Source organism: Tachyglossus aculeatus, chromosome 4 (genome assembly GCF_015852505.1).
Source record: "Tachyglossus aculeatus isolate mTacAcu1 chromosome 4, mTacAcu1.pri, whole genome shotgun sequence".
In the NCBI taxonomy this organism is placed as follows: Eukaryota; Metazoa; Chordata; class Mammalia; order Monotremata; family Tachyglossidae; genus Tachyglossus; species Tachyglossus aculeatus.
Genome location: NC_052069.1, coordinates 119,663,291 through 119,678,775, shown reverse-complemented (window position 1 = coordinate 119,678,775; position 15,485 = coordinate 119,663,291). Strand labels below are relative to the sequence as shown.

General features: G+C 43.6%; 1 protein-coding gene across 3 annotated transcripts in view; it reads right to left on the bottom strand.

Annotated features, from left to right (window-relative positions):
* Positions 1-15,485, bottom strand: part of BRINP1 (BMP/retinoic acid inducible neural specific 1) — a 135,020-nt gene that overhangs the window by 91,293 nt on the left and 28,242 nt on the right. For all 3 annotated transcript variants that reach the window (XM_038745915.1, XM_038745916.1, XM_038745917.1), the window contains one exon: positions 182-449. In XM_038745915.1, coding sequence (XP_038601843.1) covers positions 182-399 — 218 coding nt within the window. In that variant the 5' untranslated portion in view covers positions 400-449. The remainder of the gene's footprint in view (positions 1-181; positions 450-15,485) is intronic.

The following is a 15,485-nucleotide window of genomic DNA, read 5'->3' as shown; positions in this document are numbered from 1 at the left end:
ATGTAAAAGTGGCTATTGCTATACCATAAAGTCTTAGATATTTCATTCTGACCAAGGCCTGTGAAATTCTCCTTGGCATTCTCTCTTTTAAAAGGGGCTGAGGAAAAGGCAGGCCTCTGCAAACATAGAATGAACAAGCATAGAATGGACTCATCAATGTTCAATTCTGTTGAGAACATACCTGTATATTTTATATCGGGTTGTAAATCCTTGACGATGTCTTTCCACAAAGGATAAGTAGCTCCGTGAGTGGTGGAAAGGCCCCCTGTCTGAAATAAGCCAATCAAATTCCTTGGAGTCATGTTGGTCGGTAACAGTTGGTTCCTGGTAGGAGGGCTGTACTGTTATATGGTCCCATATAAACAGGAAGTAGATGAACTCAACAAACCTCCAGTTCATGCTTTTCTGTCTGCCTTTTTCCTCTCATTCTTGCTCCATTCTGTGGAGTCCTATGGATAAAGACATAAAAAGGGAGAGCGGGAGAGGGAAGAATAGAAAAAGAGGAGGAGAGAAAAGATGATTAAAAGCTTAAAATGGATACAGTGAACATACAGTTTTATAAGTTGGTGTTACCCATTTTATGCAGTATCACAAGTTCATTTTTGATTCCTATGACCTCAAATATTTTTTGTCACAAACTCCAGCCAAATGATGCATTCTGAGTTCTTGAGTATGATAATGATAAATAATGATGGTATTGTTTAAGCCCTTGCTATGTTCTTAGCTTTTGGGTAGATAGGTGGTTATGAGATTGGACACAATCCTTGTCCTACAGTGGGCTTCCAGTCTATCTTTTCCCAACTTTTCAGATAAGGAAACTGAGGCTCAGAGAGGTTAAATGACTTACACCGTGTCACCCAGCAGCTCAGTGGCAGAGCTGGGGGTAGAACTTGGGTCTCCGGACTCCTAGTCCCCTGTTTTTGTTCATTAGGCCACGCTACCTTTGTAGGAGATGTGAAGATTGCCTCGTCTTCAGCCAAAGAGGCAGTAGCACTGGAGAAGTTAGACAAGAGGGCAGATGTGGCTTCAGATGACAATCAACTGAGACAATTGTCTCAGGGAGCTCCACCAGCGATGTGTGGGTGTTGGGGGTGGGGGAAGGGAGTGCGCAGGGGGAAGATGCAGGATAGTAGAGAGGTGGCAATGGTTAAGATGGAAAAGCATCCAACCTGAATAGGAAGCAGTGCCCAAAGGACCAGGGCCTGTGAAACACACTTGCTTCAAGGCTTTGACATGACTCCAACATGACATCACATGGAACGAGGGAATGTGGGGAAGGTGACACTTTGTCCTATCTAGATGCAGCCAAATGTCTGAAGCTGGCCCTGAAGGCAATTTTCCTCAAGGAAATTTCAGAGCCACTTTATTGCAACAGGCCATTGCTCTATGCTGAGAAGGAGCAGAAGGCAGAGAAACAGAAGCAGTCTCCCCTGCTAAGTACTAGAAAGATAGAGCTGCTCCTTCGATGCTTCTTGTACCCTCAACTCCCTTCCACAGGGCCATTGCCAGCTCTCTTATTTGCTGCAGCTGCCCAAATAGGAGGGTGAGAGTCTTCCAGGCAAAAAGACTGCTGTGAAACCAACTTTCTACGTTGATTTTCCTCAGGCACCTGTTTTTCCCAAACACATCAGGGACTAATGATCCACTCACTCCTAATTTATGCATGTGTCTTTCATTTCACTTATGAGTACCTTGAGAACTCATCCCTCCTTACACATCTGCATTTGCTAGTGTGGATATTATTCCAGGAGCTATATGCATTGCGTTCTGACCCCTAGAACTAAAAGGTAAAATAACAATCCCTAGCGAAATGGGCCTAGATTTGACTTTATCCCTTCATTGATAGTTCCCCCCCCCATATCATTAAGGAAGACAAAAAGGTTTAGTTCAGTCAATCAGTGGTATTTCTTGAGTGCTTATTGTTTGCAGTAGATGGACAGAAACCATAACAATGATAACAGAAGAACCGTCAGCAAGGTTATGAATTATTGCAGGAGATAGGACGTTCTGGAGAAAATATATCTATAGGGTCTCTTTGAACTGGAAATGACTTGACATTTGATAATACCATTACTGCTAGCAGAGCACTATAATAAGCACTTGGGAGAGTATAATACAACAGAGTAGGTAGACATGCCACAAGGAGTTTATAGTCTAGATAGGACAGAGCTCATGAGTCGAGCTCATCACTCATGCTCAATAGCTGTTACCTGGGCTCAGACTAAACTTCAGAAGCCATGTAACACGGCACTAGTTAATGCATCTTCTCTTTTATAACAGTCCATAATCTATTCTTCAAGTCTTTGAGGCAGCAGGTCAAGAACGAAGGATGTGCTGCTCTTGGAAGTCCAGCGAACAATATATCAACATTTCATTTTGAAATATTCCAGAACTTAGGAGCGAAAAATCCTCGAGGAGATCAAGAAGGGGGGAATGACCCATTATGTTTAATATAGATGAGGAGACAAAGAAATTCTCCAACGTTTCCTAGATCTCTGTAATGTGTGGTTATCTGCTCTATGATGGAGGAGAAGGGAAAATAAATTCCTACCTGGAGGCTGGCATTCCTGCAGGGGTTAGTAAAGACACCTCTCCCCCCCCACCACTCGGCCACTTTGCTCACCTGAAAGCAGCAAAAATAAGTTCTGGGGTAGATACAAAATAATTAGCTTGGACCCACTCCCTATACTACATACAACTCACAGTCTAAGTAGGAGAGAGAACTGGGATTGGATCCCATTTTACAGATGAGGAAACTGAGGCATAGGGGTGCTAAGTGACTTGTCCAAAATCATCCTGTTTTCCTTGTCATGCTTCTCTACTAATCAGTCAGTTAATCATCTCTAGTCACCATACAATTTCTACCCACACCAAATCTGCAATTCCTCTATCCAACCACAATCCCCTCACTTGCCTTCTGCCCCACAAACCCACTCCCTGCAAATCTCCTTGTGGGCAGGGGATGTTTATGTTTATTATTATTTTGTGCTCTCCCAAACACTCACAATAGCGCTTTGCACACAGTAAGCATTCAATAAATACGATTGACATACAAGTGACTGTAATCTCTCCTCTTCACCAACATAGCCGTCCGATCTTTTGACCAGCTCCACTTCTCTGAAGCCAAAACACCCCATTTGGTCTCTGTATACAAACTACCTTCTCTTGATAACTAAATTGATGCCCTCTCCACTGCCTTTTCCACCAAACTCATCTCCCTCACTCCCTTGCCCCTCCACCAAACTCATACCACTAATTCTCAGCCCTGGATCACCACCACAGTATGTTTTCTCCATTCTTGTGCTCAAACTGTGGGGTGCTGAAGGGGAAATCCAGATACCAGGTGAAATTCATCCATTTCAAATTTATACTCATCTGCTTTCACTCTGACCAGCAATATTATTAGTCCATCTTTATTAAGTCCTCTCTTCCTCTCCCATATATGTCACCTATGCAATTGGATGTTTACTCTTTTAGCACTTAATATTCATGCCTCCCTCCACCCCATAGCAGTCATGTACATGCCCATAATTTATTTAATTATATTAATAAATGTCTCCCCACCAGACTGTAAACTCCTTAGGGGGAGGGAATGTGTCTACCAACTCTTGGGTTGTACTCTTCCAAGGATTTAGTACAGTGGTCTGCACACAATTAGCACTCAAGAAATCCAATTGATTGACTGATTGATCCTTATGGACTCCCATGTGCATTGCCAGCACCAGTTGTCTGAGATGTTTAACTTCTGCCTCATCCACACGGCCCTCCCCGACAAATAAATTTTTTGCTCCTAATGACCTGACCATGTAGTCTATTGATAAACTGAAACCCCCTAGTCATGATCTCTGTAAAATCTCTCCTGCTTCTCTCCAGTCCTTCCTTTCCCCTGCCCCTTCTTCAAATCTCCCATCTTTCCCAGCAGTATCTTAAGATATCTCCCACTTCCTCTCAGAATCTTTCCCTTCCACTGCTCCGCTGACCCCATTCACTTTGCACCTTATCAAAACACTTGTCCCCCTACAACTGCCACCTTCAACTGTTCACTCGCCAATGGTTTCTTCTTAACTCTTTTCAAACATGCTTATGTATCCCCATCCTAAAAATCCCTCACTTGACCCCATGGCTCCCTCTTTATATTCCCCTATCTCTCTCTACCATTCCTCTCAAAACTCCTTGAGCAAGTTAACTACACTGGCTGCCTCCACTTCCACTTCTCTAATTTTCTCCTTGTTCCTCCACCAATCTGGCTTCCACCCCCTTCACTCCAGCAAAATTGTCTTCTCGGAGAACACCAGTGATCTCCTTCTTGCCAAATCCACAGGGCTTCTACTCCATCCTAATGCTCCTCAACCTCTCAGCTCTCTTGGATAATGTAGACCACCCCGCTTCTCCTGGAAACATTATTTAACCTTGGTTTCACTGACATTGATCTCCCCTGATTCTCCTCCTAACCCTCTGGTGGCTCCTTCTCAAATTCTTCCACAGGCTCCCCATCCAATAGCTCCTACTCTAACCTAATCCTCCTTGACCTCTCAGCTGCCTTCGACACTGTGGATCACCCCCTTCTCCTCAACACGCTATCCAACTTTGGCTTCACAGACTCTCTCCTCTCCTGGTTCTCCTCTTATCTCTCCGGCCATTCATTCTTAGTCTCCTTCGCGGGCTCCTCCTCCCCCTCCCATCCCCTTACTGTAGGGGTTCCTCAAGGGTCAGTTCTTGGTCCCCTTCTGTTCTCTATCAACACTCACTGCCTTGGTGACCTCATTCACTCCCACGGCTTCAACTATCATCTCTACGCTGATGACACCCAAATCTACATCTCTGCCCCTGCTCTCTCTCCCTCCAGGCTCGTATCTCCTCCTGCCTTCAGTACATGTACATCTGGATGTCTGCCCGCCATCTAAAACTCAATATGTCCAAGACTGAACTCCTTATCTTCCCTCCCAAACCCTGTCCTCTCCCTGACTTTCCCATCCCTGTAGACAACACTAACCATCCTTCCTGTCTCACAAGCTCGCAACCTTGGTGTCATCTTCGACTCCGCTCTCTCGTTCACCCCATACATCCAATCCGTCACCAAAACCTCCTGGTCTCACCTCCACAACATCGCCAAGATCTGCCCTCTCCTCTCCCTCCATACCGCTACCTTGCTGGTTCAATCTCTCATCCTATCCCAACTGGATTATGCATCAGCCTCCTCTGTGATCTCCCATCCTCCTATCTCTCCCCACTTCAGTCTATGCTTCACTCTGCTGCCTGGATCACCTTTGTGCAGAAATGCTCTGGGCATGTTACTCCCCTCCTCAAAAATCTCCAGTGGCTGCCTGTCAACCTACGAATCAAGCAAAAACTCCTCACTCTCAGCTTCAAGGCTCTCCATCACCTTGCCCCTTCCTACCTCACCTCCCTTCTCTCCTTCTACAGTCCAGCCCGCACCCTCCACTCTTCTGCCGCTAACCTCCTCACTGTGCCTCGTTCTCACCTGTCCTGCCATGGACCCTTGGCCCACATCCTTCCCCTGGCCTGGAATGCCCTCCCTCCACACATCCACCAAGCTAGCCCTCTTCCTCCCTTCAAAGCCCTACTGAGAGCTCACCTCCTCCAGGAGGCCTTCCCAGATTGAGCCTCCTTTTTCCTCTCATCCTCCCCATTCCCCCACCCTACCATCTTCCCCTCCCCATAGCCCTTGTATATATTTGTACAGATTTATTACTCTATTTTTCTTGTATATATTTACTATTCTATTTATTTTGTTAATGATGTGCATATAGCTTTAATTCTATTTGTTCTGACTATTTTGACACCTGTCTACATGTTTTGGTCTGTTGTCTGTCTCCCCCTTCTAGACTGTGATCCCGTTGTTGGGTAGGGACTGTCTCTATATGTTGCTGAATTGTACTACCCAAGCTCTTAGTACAGTGTTCTGCACACAGTAAGTGCTCAATAAATATGATTGAATGAATGAATGAATGAATCTGCTTCCCTTCCCTTAAATGTGGGTGTACTTCAGGGCCCAATTCTGGCTCCCCTTCTAGTCTCCATCTATACCCACTCCCCTGGAAAATTCATTCACAATCACAACTTCAAAAACAATCTCTTCAAGAATGATTCCCAAATCCACATCTCCATCACATTCTCTGCACTTCCTCCTGCCTTCAGAACATCTCTATTTGAATGTCCTGACAACACCACAAACTTAACATGTCCAAAACAGATCTCATCTTTCCACCCAAGCCCTTTCCTCCCTATGTCTTTCCCATCAGTGCAAACAACACCACTAACCTCCCTGTCTCACAAGCCCAAAATCTTGGCATTATTTTCAACACATCTCTTCTTCAACCCACATATTCAATCTGTCACCAATTCCTGTCAGTTCAACCTTCACAACACTGCTAAATTCCACCCTTTCCTCTTAATCTAAATTGGTACTATGTTGAACCAAGCATGCTTGCTGACTTCCTGCCTCCTGTCTCTCCACACACTAGGTTTTATTTCATTCTATTGCCTGGATTATTCTTCTAAAAAAACCATTTCAGTCCATGTCTCCCACTCCTCAAGAACCTCTGGTGGATGCTCATCCACCTGTGCATCAAACAGAAATTTCTTACCATTGGAGCACTCAATCAGCTCATCCCCTTTATCTTACCTCAACAATTTTGTATTATAACCTAGCCAGCACATTTCACTCTTCCAATGCCAACCTACTCACTGTACCTCAATTGAATCTATTTTGCTGCCATCTCCTTTGCCACAATTTCCCTCTAGCCTGGAATTCCCTCCTGCTTCATATATGACAGAAAACCACTCTCCCCATCTTCAAATCCTTATTAAAATCACATCTCTTTCAAAAGGCCTTCCCCAACTAAGCCCTCATTTTCCTTGTTCCCTCTCCTTTCTGTTTTGCTTATGCACTTGGATCTGTACTCTTTAAAAACTTGATATTCACCCCACTTCCAACCCCACAACACATATGTACATAGCCATAATTTATTTATATTAATGACTGTTTCCCCCCTCTAGACTGTAAGCTCCTTGTAGGCAGGGAACATTTCTACCAACTCTGTTATGTTATAATCAGGAAGACAGAGACTGTGAGCCCGTTGTTGGGTAGGGACCGCCTCTATATGTTGCCAACTTGTACTTCCCAAGTGCTTAGTACAGTGCTCTGCAGACAGTAAGTGCTCAATAAATACGATTGAATGAATGAATGAATTGTAGTATGTGTTAAGCACTTACTATGTTACCAACACTATACTAAGCACTGGGGTAGATACAAAATAATTAGGTCCCATTTGGGGCTCTCAGTGTAAGTAGGAGGGATATTGAATCCCCATTTTATTATTGTTATTATTAATAATAATAATAATAAATAAGAATTGTGTTATTTTTAAAGCACTTACTATGTGCAAGGTACTGAACTAAGCACTGGGGTGGATATGAGCAAATAGGGTTGGATGCAACCCCTGAACCACGTGAGGCTCATAGTCTCAATCTCCATTTTACAGAGGAGGTAACTGAGGCACAGAGTAGTTAAGTGACTTGCCCAAGCTCACACCGGAGACAAGTGGCACAGTCGGTATTAGAACCCAGAACCTTCTAACTTTCCAGCCTGTGATCTCTCCACTATGCTATGTTGCTTCATTTTGAAGATGAGGAAACTAAGGCACAGAGAAGTTAAGTGATTTTCCCAAGGTCATACAGCAGGAAAGTTGTGGAGTAAGAATTAGAACCCAGTCCCAAGCCTATACTCCTTTCTCTAGGCCATGCTGTTTCCTTAATAGATACCATTAATTGACTTATTGATTTATTGGCATTTATTTAGCCCTTTCTGTGTGCAGAATACTATACTAAGAACTTGGGGAAGTTTATTATTCACCTTTGTAGGTGCTTCATGGAATATGTGGAGGCTATATGTCGATGGTGCCTATGTGGGTTCATGGGGAAAATTCTAGACATAGAATTAGAAGTGTATTTTATATGTGTAGTAGCGGCTGAACAATAGCTATGTGGGTACAAAGTGGGATATCTGTGTTTAGAATTATGCATGAGCTGCAGGAAACATCAGTATGTGTACAATAGCTTCTTAGAGCTGTGAAAGAGAATGAAGGTACATGGGAGTTATTTAACTGTAAGCTCCTTGAAGGAAGTGAACAGGTCTACCAATTCTCTTGTACTCTCCCAAGCATTTATTACAATGGTCTGCACAAAGTATGCACTCAATAAATGCCAACAATTGATTGATTTGACAGTTTGGAAATTTCAGAAGTTAACTAATTTCTACATAATATTTAACAATAATGTCTAAATATTCTAAAGAAAGGTGTCTCTAATAGAACTTTTTTCTGAGCCTCCTAAAGGGCTCTTTAGGAGTTGAGGAGTGGGGTTATCCTCATTTGTTATGTAAATATGTACAAGGATCAAGGCTGCCCCAACTAAAGGAAGGCAAGAATTGACCAAATCTTTCATGTGATTAAAAAAAATAAGGAAGTACTTTTTCCTGAATAACCTGGGTAAACACAGCTGTGTAGACCTAGCTACAGTTAGCTGCTGAAGCTTTCCTTAAAACTTGCTGCAAACCACTGGGCCAGCCAGGATCTCAGCTGGAAATAGGTTCAAAGAGTCTTTAATTAATCCAGATGAGGCCCTCCCCACTGAACAATTTCCTAGGCTGACACAGGAAAAAAACTATATGCAGCATTAAATTTGTTCAGATTTCTTTTTGGAAGAACTTTTTGGTCATTTCTACTCTATGGCACTAAATCAGCATCCTGGCATTGCCCTCTATGGGGGCTGCTTTGTGTGCTAATGAATGATCAGGTGCTGCTAGAAATGACCCTTTCTTTTAGCAAAGCATAAGACACCAATCCCCTAGATCAGTGGTCCCCAAGTATGTTCATTCTGTGACCCCATCACCCCTAAAATATCCCATGTCCCCCAGCACATAGTAAGCAATTAACAAATACCATAAAAAATACCCACTTGTCTCCTCTACCTCAGCCTTTCCCCGAAGCCCACATTTGGTCTTCCTTGGCAGTGCAGCAGATTTTAATTTCAGAAGAGAGAGGTGGTACAGGGACATGGTACCAGGGAGGTGAAAATAACCTCCATCTTGTGGCTGCCCTAACCAAAGAAACACTGAAATTTTAGTTTATATGAACTGCAAATCCTCAGCTTCTACACCTCCCTCTTGGGAGTCATAATCCAAGTTTAAGAAACACATATCTAGATTCTCTAGATCTATAATTCTATAAATCTAACCTTGATTGCTCTTCCTTTGAACACTCAATATTCCATTCTTACGTGTAGTGAGATCTACTAACAATGATTCGATGATAACATCTGTTGCTTTTTAAAAATAATATTAAGTGCTTACTATATTTCGAGCACTGTTTTAAGTGTTGGGGTACAGGCAAGATAATCAAATTGGGTGGAGTCCCTGCCCTACATGAGGCTCACAGTCAATGTAGGAGAGAAAACAGGTATAACATCTCCATTTAATGAATGAGGAAACTGAGGTACAGAACAGTTAAATGACGTGCCCAAGGTCACAGACAATTGACAGAGTTGGAATGAGAACCCAGGTCCTCTAACTCCTAGGCCCATGACTTCTCCAGTAGGCCACATGCTCCAAAATCTAATTCCTCTCTGAGAGAAGTCAGAAAATTGAGTAATTCCTGTGCTGGGAAGATGCTTCTTTTGGCTCACTGAATCCATACTACCCCACAGTTTGCAAGAGAACTAGATTGTGTATTAGCATGAATATATGTCTTGTGTTGGTACACGGAAGTCTTAGTCCTCTCCCCAGCTCTATATCCATCCATCTCCTCCAACCTTGCAAGACTAATAATGCAGCATTTGCTGAGGCTGAAAGACTGGACAGAGGACTGGCCCAAGGTGGCAAATTTGGGAGGCAAGAGTCCTGGGCTGGAAGTATGGAAATCTGGGTTCTGATCCTGTCTCTGAATCTGATTTCTCTGCCTCACTGTCTCCGTTAGAAAAATAGGGTTTTTAATTCCTTTCTATCCCTACTTCCCCTGGATCTTATGAGATCATAGATCTCTGTGCTCTTTCGAAAAAAGTGCTCTATATTGTCAAGCCATGATGCTTTAGCCCTACTTTCACTTCTAAGGCTTCTGAGAGTGTAGTCCATCACCCTTGGGAACTGCAGAAGGGATAAAAATCTCACTCTGTTCCATTTTACAGTCATGAATGACTGGGTAATAGCTCTCTCCCTAGTGGGGATCTTTAAAACCCACCTGGAGGAGTTGTACCGGGGAGCAGAGTAGAAGCCACCATGCTGATGACAAACTCCAGCTGTGGATGATTACTCTCCCAAGGTATCTGTGTTCTTTCTGGGGCAGGGGCCAGTCTGTCCCTCTCCTCCAGGGGGTTTGGAATTGGGCTCCGAATATTGGACAGCCATAATCCCTGTCCCACAAGGGACTCAAACTTTGGCTTTCAATCTGCCCTTCCTGCCCACTATTGCGATTGGTTTTCCCTAGGCACGAAGGGCAAATTGAAAACCAAAGTTTGAGTCCCATGTGGGACAGGGATTATGGCTGACCTGATTTTTTTGTATCTACCCCAGCCTTCTAGATTTCAAGCTCCTTGCGGGGAGGGAACATGTCTAATGACTCTGTTATGTGGTACTCTCTCTAGCACTTAGTACAGTGCTCTGCACACAGTACATGTTCAATAAATACAAATGATTAATTCATTGATTGATAGCTTGTAGCAAGTGCTTTACAAATACCACAATTACCAGCATTATTATTATTAATTGGAAGAATATAAACAACAAATAGATTCATAGATTAGCAAATGACTAATCTATGTACCCTCTGTGGTGCAGGCTGGTCCCAGATTCCCTGTCTGTCTGCTACCATCTGAAGAATGTAAAAGGCTCTATCAATGGGCATGAAGAGCATTCTCCTCAGCCACTGCCCCATGTATGAAACCAAGCCTGATCTTTTCCTTGAGCCAGCCCAGAGAACAGTAAGGGGAGATTTTAAACTGGAGATATTCCAGGGTTGGAACAGAGCACTCCCTTTCCCACCCCTGCCTTGTGAAAAATGCCTTATTTAGGGAGAATTCTGGACGATGTCATTACATGACACTACATGTCTGGTGTAATGCATGTGGATTCACGCAATGTTATCATGGAACAGGAGAACAGAGAATTTGTCCCTGCCACAAGAGGGTCAGATATGTGAAAGGAGCCTTGGGTGAGGGTGTGTCCTTTCAGAGAGCATCCCCTCTCTCCCTAGAACCCTCCACCCCACTCACTGACCTATGGATCCAAATGGGTCTGAGTGCTACTGGTGGGAGGAGCAGAGCCTGTCTCCCCGACCATGTCCCGGATTTTCTTCTTTGTTACCTATCCCCTCTTCTTTTCCCCTTCCCCACTCTTTCTTTTCCCTTTCCTTGTTCTTCCTCTTCTCTCTTTTTCTCCCTTTCCTTCTCTCTCCCTCTCCCTGACAACCCCCTTTCTGAATCTACCCCATGCAAGTTCTGACCATATCCATTCTGATGTCACTGGGTAGTCCAGGTCGCCTGATTTCCAGAGCTCCCCTCATCCCACATGCCTTCTCCCCACAGTGTCTCCTTCCTGGTAATGACCTCTCCCCATAGTGCCTCCTCCCTGATGTTAACCTTCCCCCCAGCATCTCCTTCTTGCTGATAAACTCTCCCTACAGTGTCTCCTACCTGGTGATAACCTCTCCCCTAGCATCACCTTCTGGGTAATAACCTCTCCCCTAGACTGTGAGCCCACTGTTGGGTAGGGACTGTCTCTATATGTTGCCAACTTGTACTTCCCAAGCGCTTAGTACGGTGCTCTGCACACAGTAAGTGCTCAATAAATATGATTGATTGATTGATTGATCCCCTTCCTGGTGATAACCTCTCCCCAATTGTGTCTTCTCTGGTGATAACCTCTCCCTCCCAGTGTTTTCTCCCTGGCAATAATCCCTTCCCTCCTGAGCCTACTTCCTCCTGGATGTCTTTTGTACCAAAACATCCCTCTCCTCTAATGCCCTTCCTCCCAGTTGTTTTTCCTCTCCACCTGATGGAAACAAATATAAGCAGCGTGGCACAGTGGAAAGAGCATGGGCTTGGGAATCAGAGGTCGTGGGTTCTAATCCCGGCTCTGCAACTTGTCTGCTATGTGACTTTGGGCAAGTCATTTAACTTCTCTGTGCCTTAGTTTCCTCATCTGTAAAATGGGGATTAAGATTGTGAGCCCCACATGGGACAACCTGATTACTCTGTATCTCCCTTAGTGCTTAGAACAGTGCTTGGCACATAGTAAGCACATAACAAATACAATAATTATTAGAGAAACAGTGTGGCTTAGTGAAAGGAGCCCGGGCTTGGGCGGCAGAGACTGTGGGTTCTAATCCCAGCTCCATCACTTACCAGCTCTGGACTTTGGGCAAGTCACTTAATTTCTCTGTGCCTCAGTTAACTCATCTGTAAAATGGGGATTAAGACTGTGAGCCCCACATGGGACAACCTGATAAACTTGTATCTACCCCAGTGCTTAGAACAGTGCTTGGCACATATTAAGCGCTTAACAAATATCATCAATCAATCAATCAATCAATTATTAAATGGCAATGACCACCCACAAAAGAGTAGCAGTCTAAGGTAAATGGAAAAACGAAGTGTTTTTAAAGGACATCCTGCCCTGACCATTACCAAACTCCTGGAGAACCTCCAGTTCAAGTGTATAGAGTTCACATTATTGAATCCTCTCACCCCTGCCTACTCGTCTCACAGTCAGGCTTGGACTCAGAAGTCTACAGTTCCAGGAATGTGGGTATTCTCTGCACTGGAAAAAAAAAACACTGTGGAGAGATTCTTGCTTGGATTACTGTAGTGATTTCTGTTGAAAATAACAGTACTATTATCTTCACTTTGTTTAACACTTTTACTTTTCTAAATCACATTCACCTCAATCATCTCATTTTATTCTCAGTTCATCACTGTAATTCAGGGAGAGGCAGCTCTTAATACGTCCACTCTCCTGATGACAGAACTGAGGACCAGAGAGGGTAAATCATTTGTCCCAATTCACATAGCAAGCCAGTGAGAGAGCTGGGGCTACAGCCCTAGTCTGCCAGATCAATTCTCTTTTCACTAGACCTTGCTGCCTCCCAAAAAACTTTCTTTGATGTTAAACATTAAAATTCAGCACTTACCCTTTCACTGTGGAAACTGTAGGACTGAGGCTATTCAGTATCTAGATATGACAACTAATGGCTATCTACCTCAAGTCTCAAATGAATTATCCACCATATGTCCTAGAGGGAGAATCAGAGGGGCAACCTAAACATCTCTGTGTAGGGAGGGGGCAGATTTGGGCACAAGGCAGCCATTTCTGGATGTGTTGTATCTAAATGCTTCCATTTCCACTATACTTCTGTTTGGACTCTGTTTTAGCCAATTCAACCCATGCATTACTCCCCACTTTCGAAGTATTCCACCTTTCATTCCCCATTCCTGCAATAACTTCCCCTTCCTTCTTGGACAGACCGCAACTCTCTAATGACTAGCTCTTTAATGGAGCCTTCCCAGGCTGATCCCACCAAACCCCAGTGTCTCTGATCTCTTTGCTTCTTTCACTGTCCCTTAATATGTGAATGGGTTTCTACTCTTAGAGGTATTCAAATCTGCCTTATGCTCTGTTTGCTTTTATATGTCTTTTGAACACTTGTGCATTTCTTCATTGGAATTAATGCTCCTTGAGGCAGAGGCTCTGTCTTCTTCATCCTTTGTAACTCCCCACCCTGCCTAGAACAATGCCGAAAACACGGAGGAATATTAATGCAATGATCAGGTAAGATAACAACAGCACTGCTGGCCGTTCTGGGTTCCATTGCTGGCTCTGACCTTGATTTCATAAATGACCTTCGATGAATCACTCGCCGCTTCGGTTCCCCTGACTGCAGAAGGCAGATGACAACGATAATTGTTTGTAAAGCGCATGAGAGTCATGGCTAAACAGCAGTAGATATAAGTGTGAAGTATTATTAAGAAAATTGGATTCAACCCACACAAACCGGTGTTCTCTAATTTTTGCAGTTATAAATTATTTACATCAGAATTGCAGAATCAGGAAACAGATCATAGAAAATGCCATTTATGCTGCAGTGATGAATCCCACATCGTTTTGAGCTTCATGCACTAATTATTTCCTCATGTCCCACATTTAGGTTTTGGCAGGTTTAGAGGGTTGCCTGTTACAGAGTACCTGGGAGATGCTTTTAACCACTGCCATTGGGGGCAAAGAGGCTCTCAGTCAACAGCAGTTCCCTGGGGGTAGCACAGATGCCTTGTAGAAGGTACACAACAGATAGTGGGGAGATATTCTGCTATGGCCTGGCTGAATTTGAGGTACTTGCTGGAAGAATGGTTGGTGAGGTCTTTGGATAATCACCCTAGATAATTTCCTTAACTTATTTTAGGAAGTTGTACAGGAAGAAAACCTCAGTAGATTCAAGAGGAGCTTCAATAAATTCATGGGCAAATGGTCCCTAATGGGTTACTAGAGGAAAAGTTAAGGAGGTAATGAGCAAGGTTAGATAGTTAATCTCTCACCAGGAAGATGGCCATCTAGAAAGGTGATCATAACATAGTGCCTCCAAACACCCTATTGCCCCTTTCAGAGATGGATAATTGGTCTGACCAATGGCACTGCTTATGCGCTCTTGAAATCCTACACCTTACCTCTCAGGTTTGGGAAATCTCTAATCTCTCTAAGTTTTTGAGACATCTTGGTTCCTAGATTGCAGAAATAATTGGTCCCCCATATACATTCTACCCAGCCTCTTTGATTTGCATCAGCCCCACTGGCATGTTTCAAGCTCTCCTATGGTCTTGTAATCAGCTCTACACCCTAATAGAACTCTCCATATAGACTAACCATCTGGCTCTAGGAAACATGCTCTAAGTTCTCCCTCTAAGGACATATCCCTGCAAAAATGAAATAAAAAGGCCAAACAGGGAAAGGCAGACGATTGTGCATACTTTTAGACTCTTCGTTTGATTTTCTTCTTCCTCACAGCCAAATTTCTTTCCCTCCCCATCCCTTCCTGCTTTCTCTTAGGTGCTGGCACATGAACACAGGCTTAATTTTTCAGCTATGTTTGGGCGTGTTTAGATTTACAATTGCATTTCTCCTGCTGTCAGGCGGTGCAAAAGAGAGCTGAAAAAATTCACTCTGTAGAGTCATTTCTGTTATAAGAGAGGAGTTATGTCCTTGAAGAACTTTGTGATTTGGGAAAAGCACATTATACAGTAACCATTGATTCAGTGAAAATTAATGAATGAGAGAGTATACAATTTAAAGATAGCATCAGGACTGGCATTGTTGACTAATTCTTATTTTCTTCTGTCCACAACAAGCTGAATGTTTTACACCCTTGCCAATAATTGTTACTTTACTATATTCACTGCTATGGAATTGCAATAACTTGTTGACT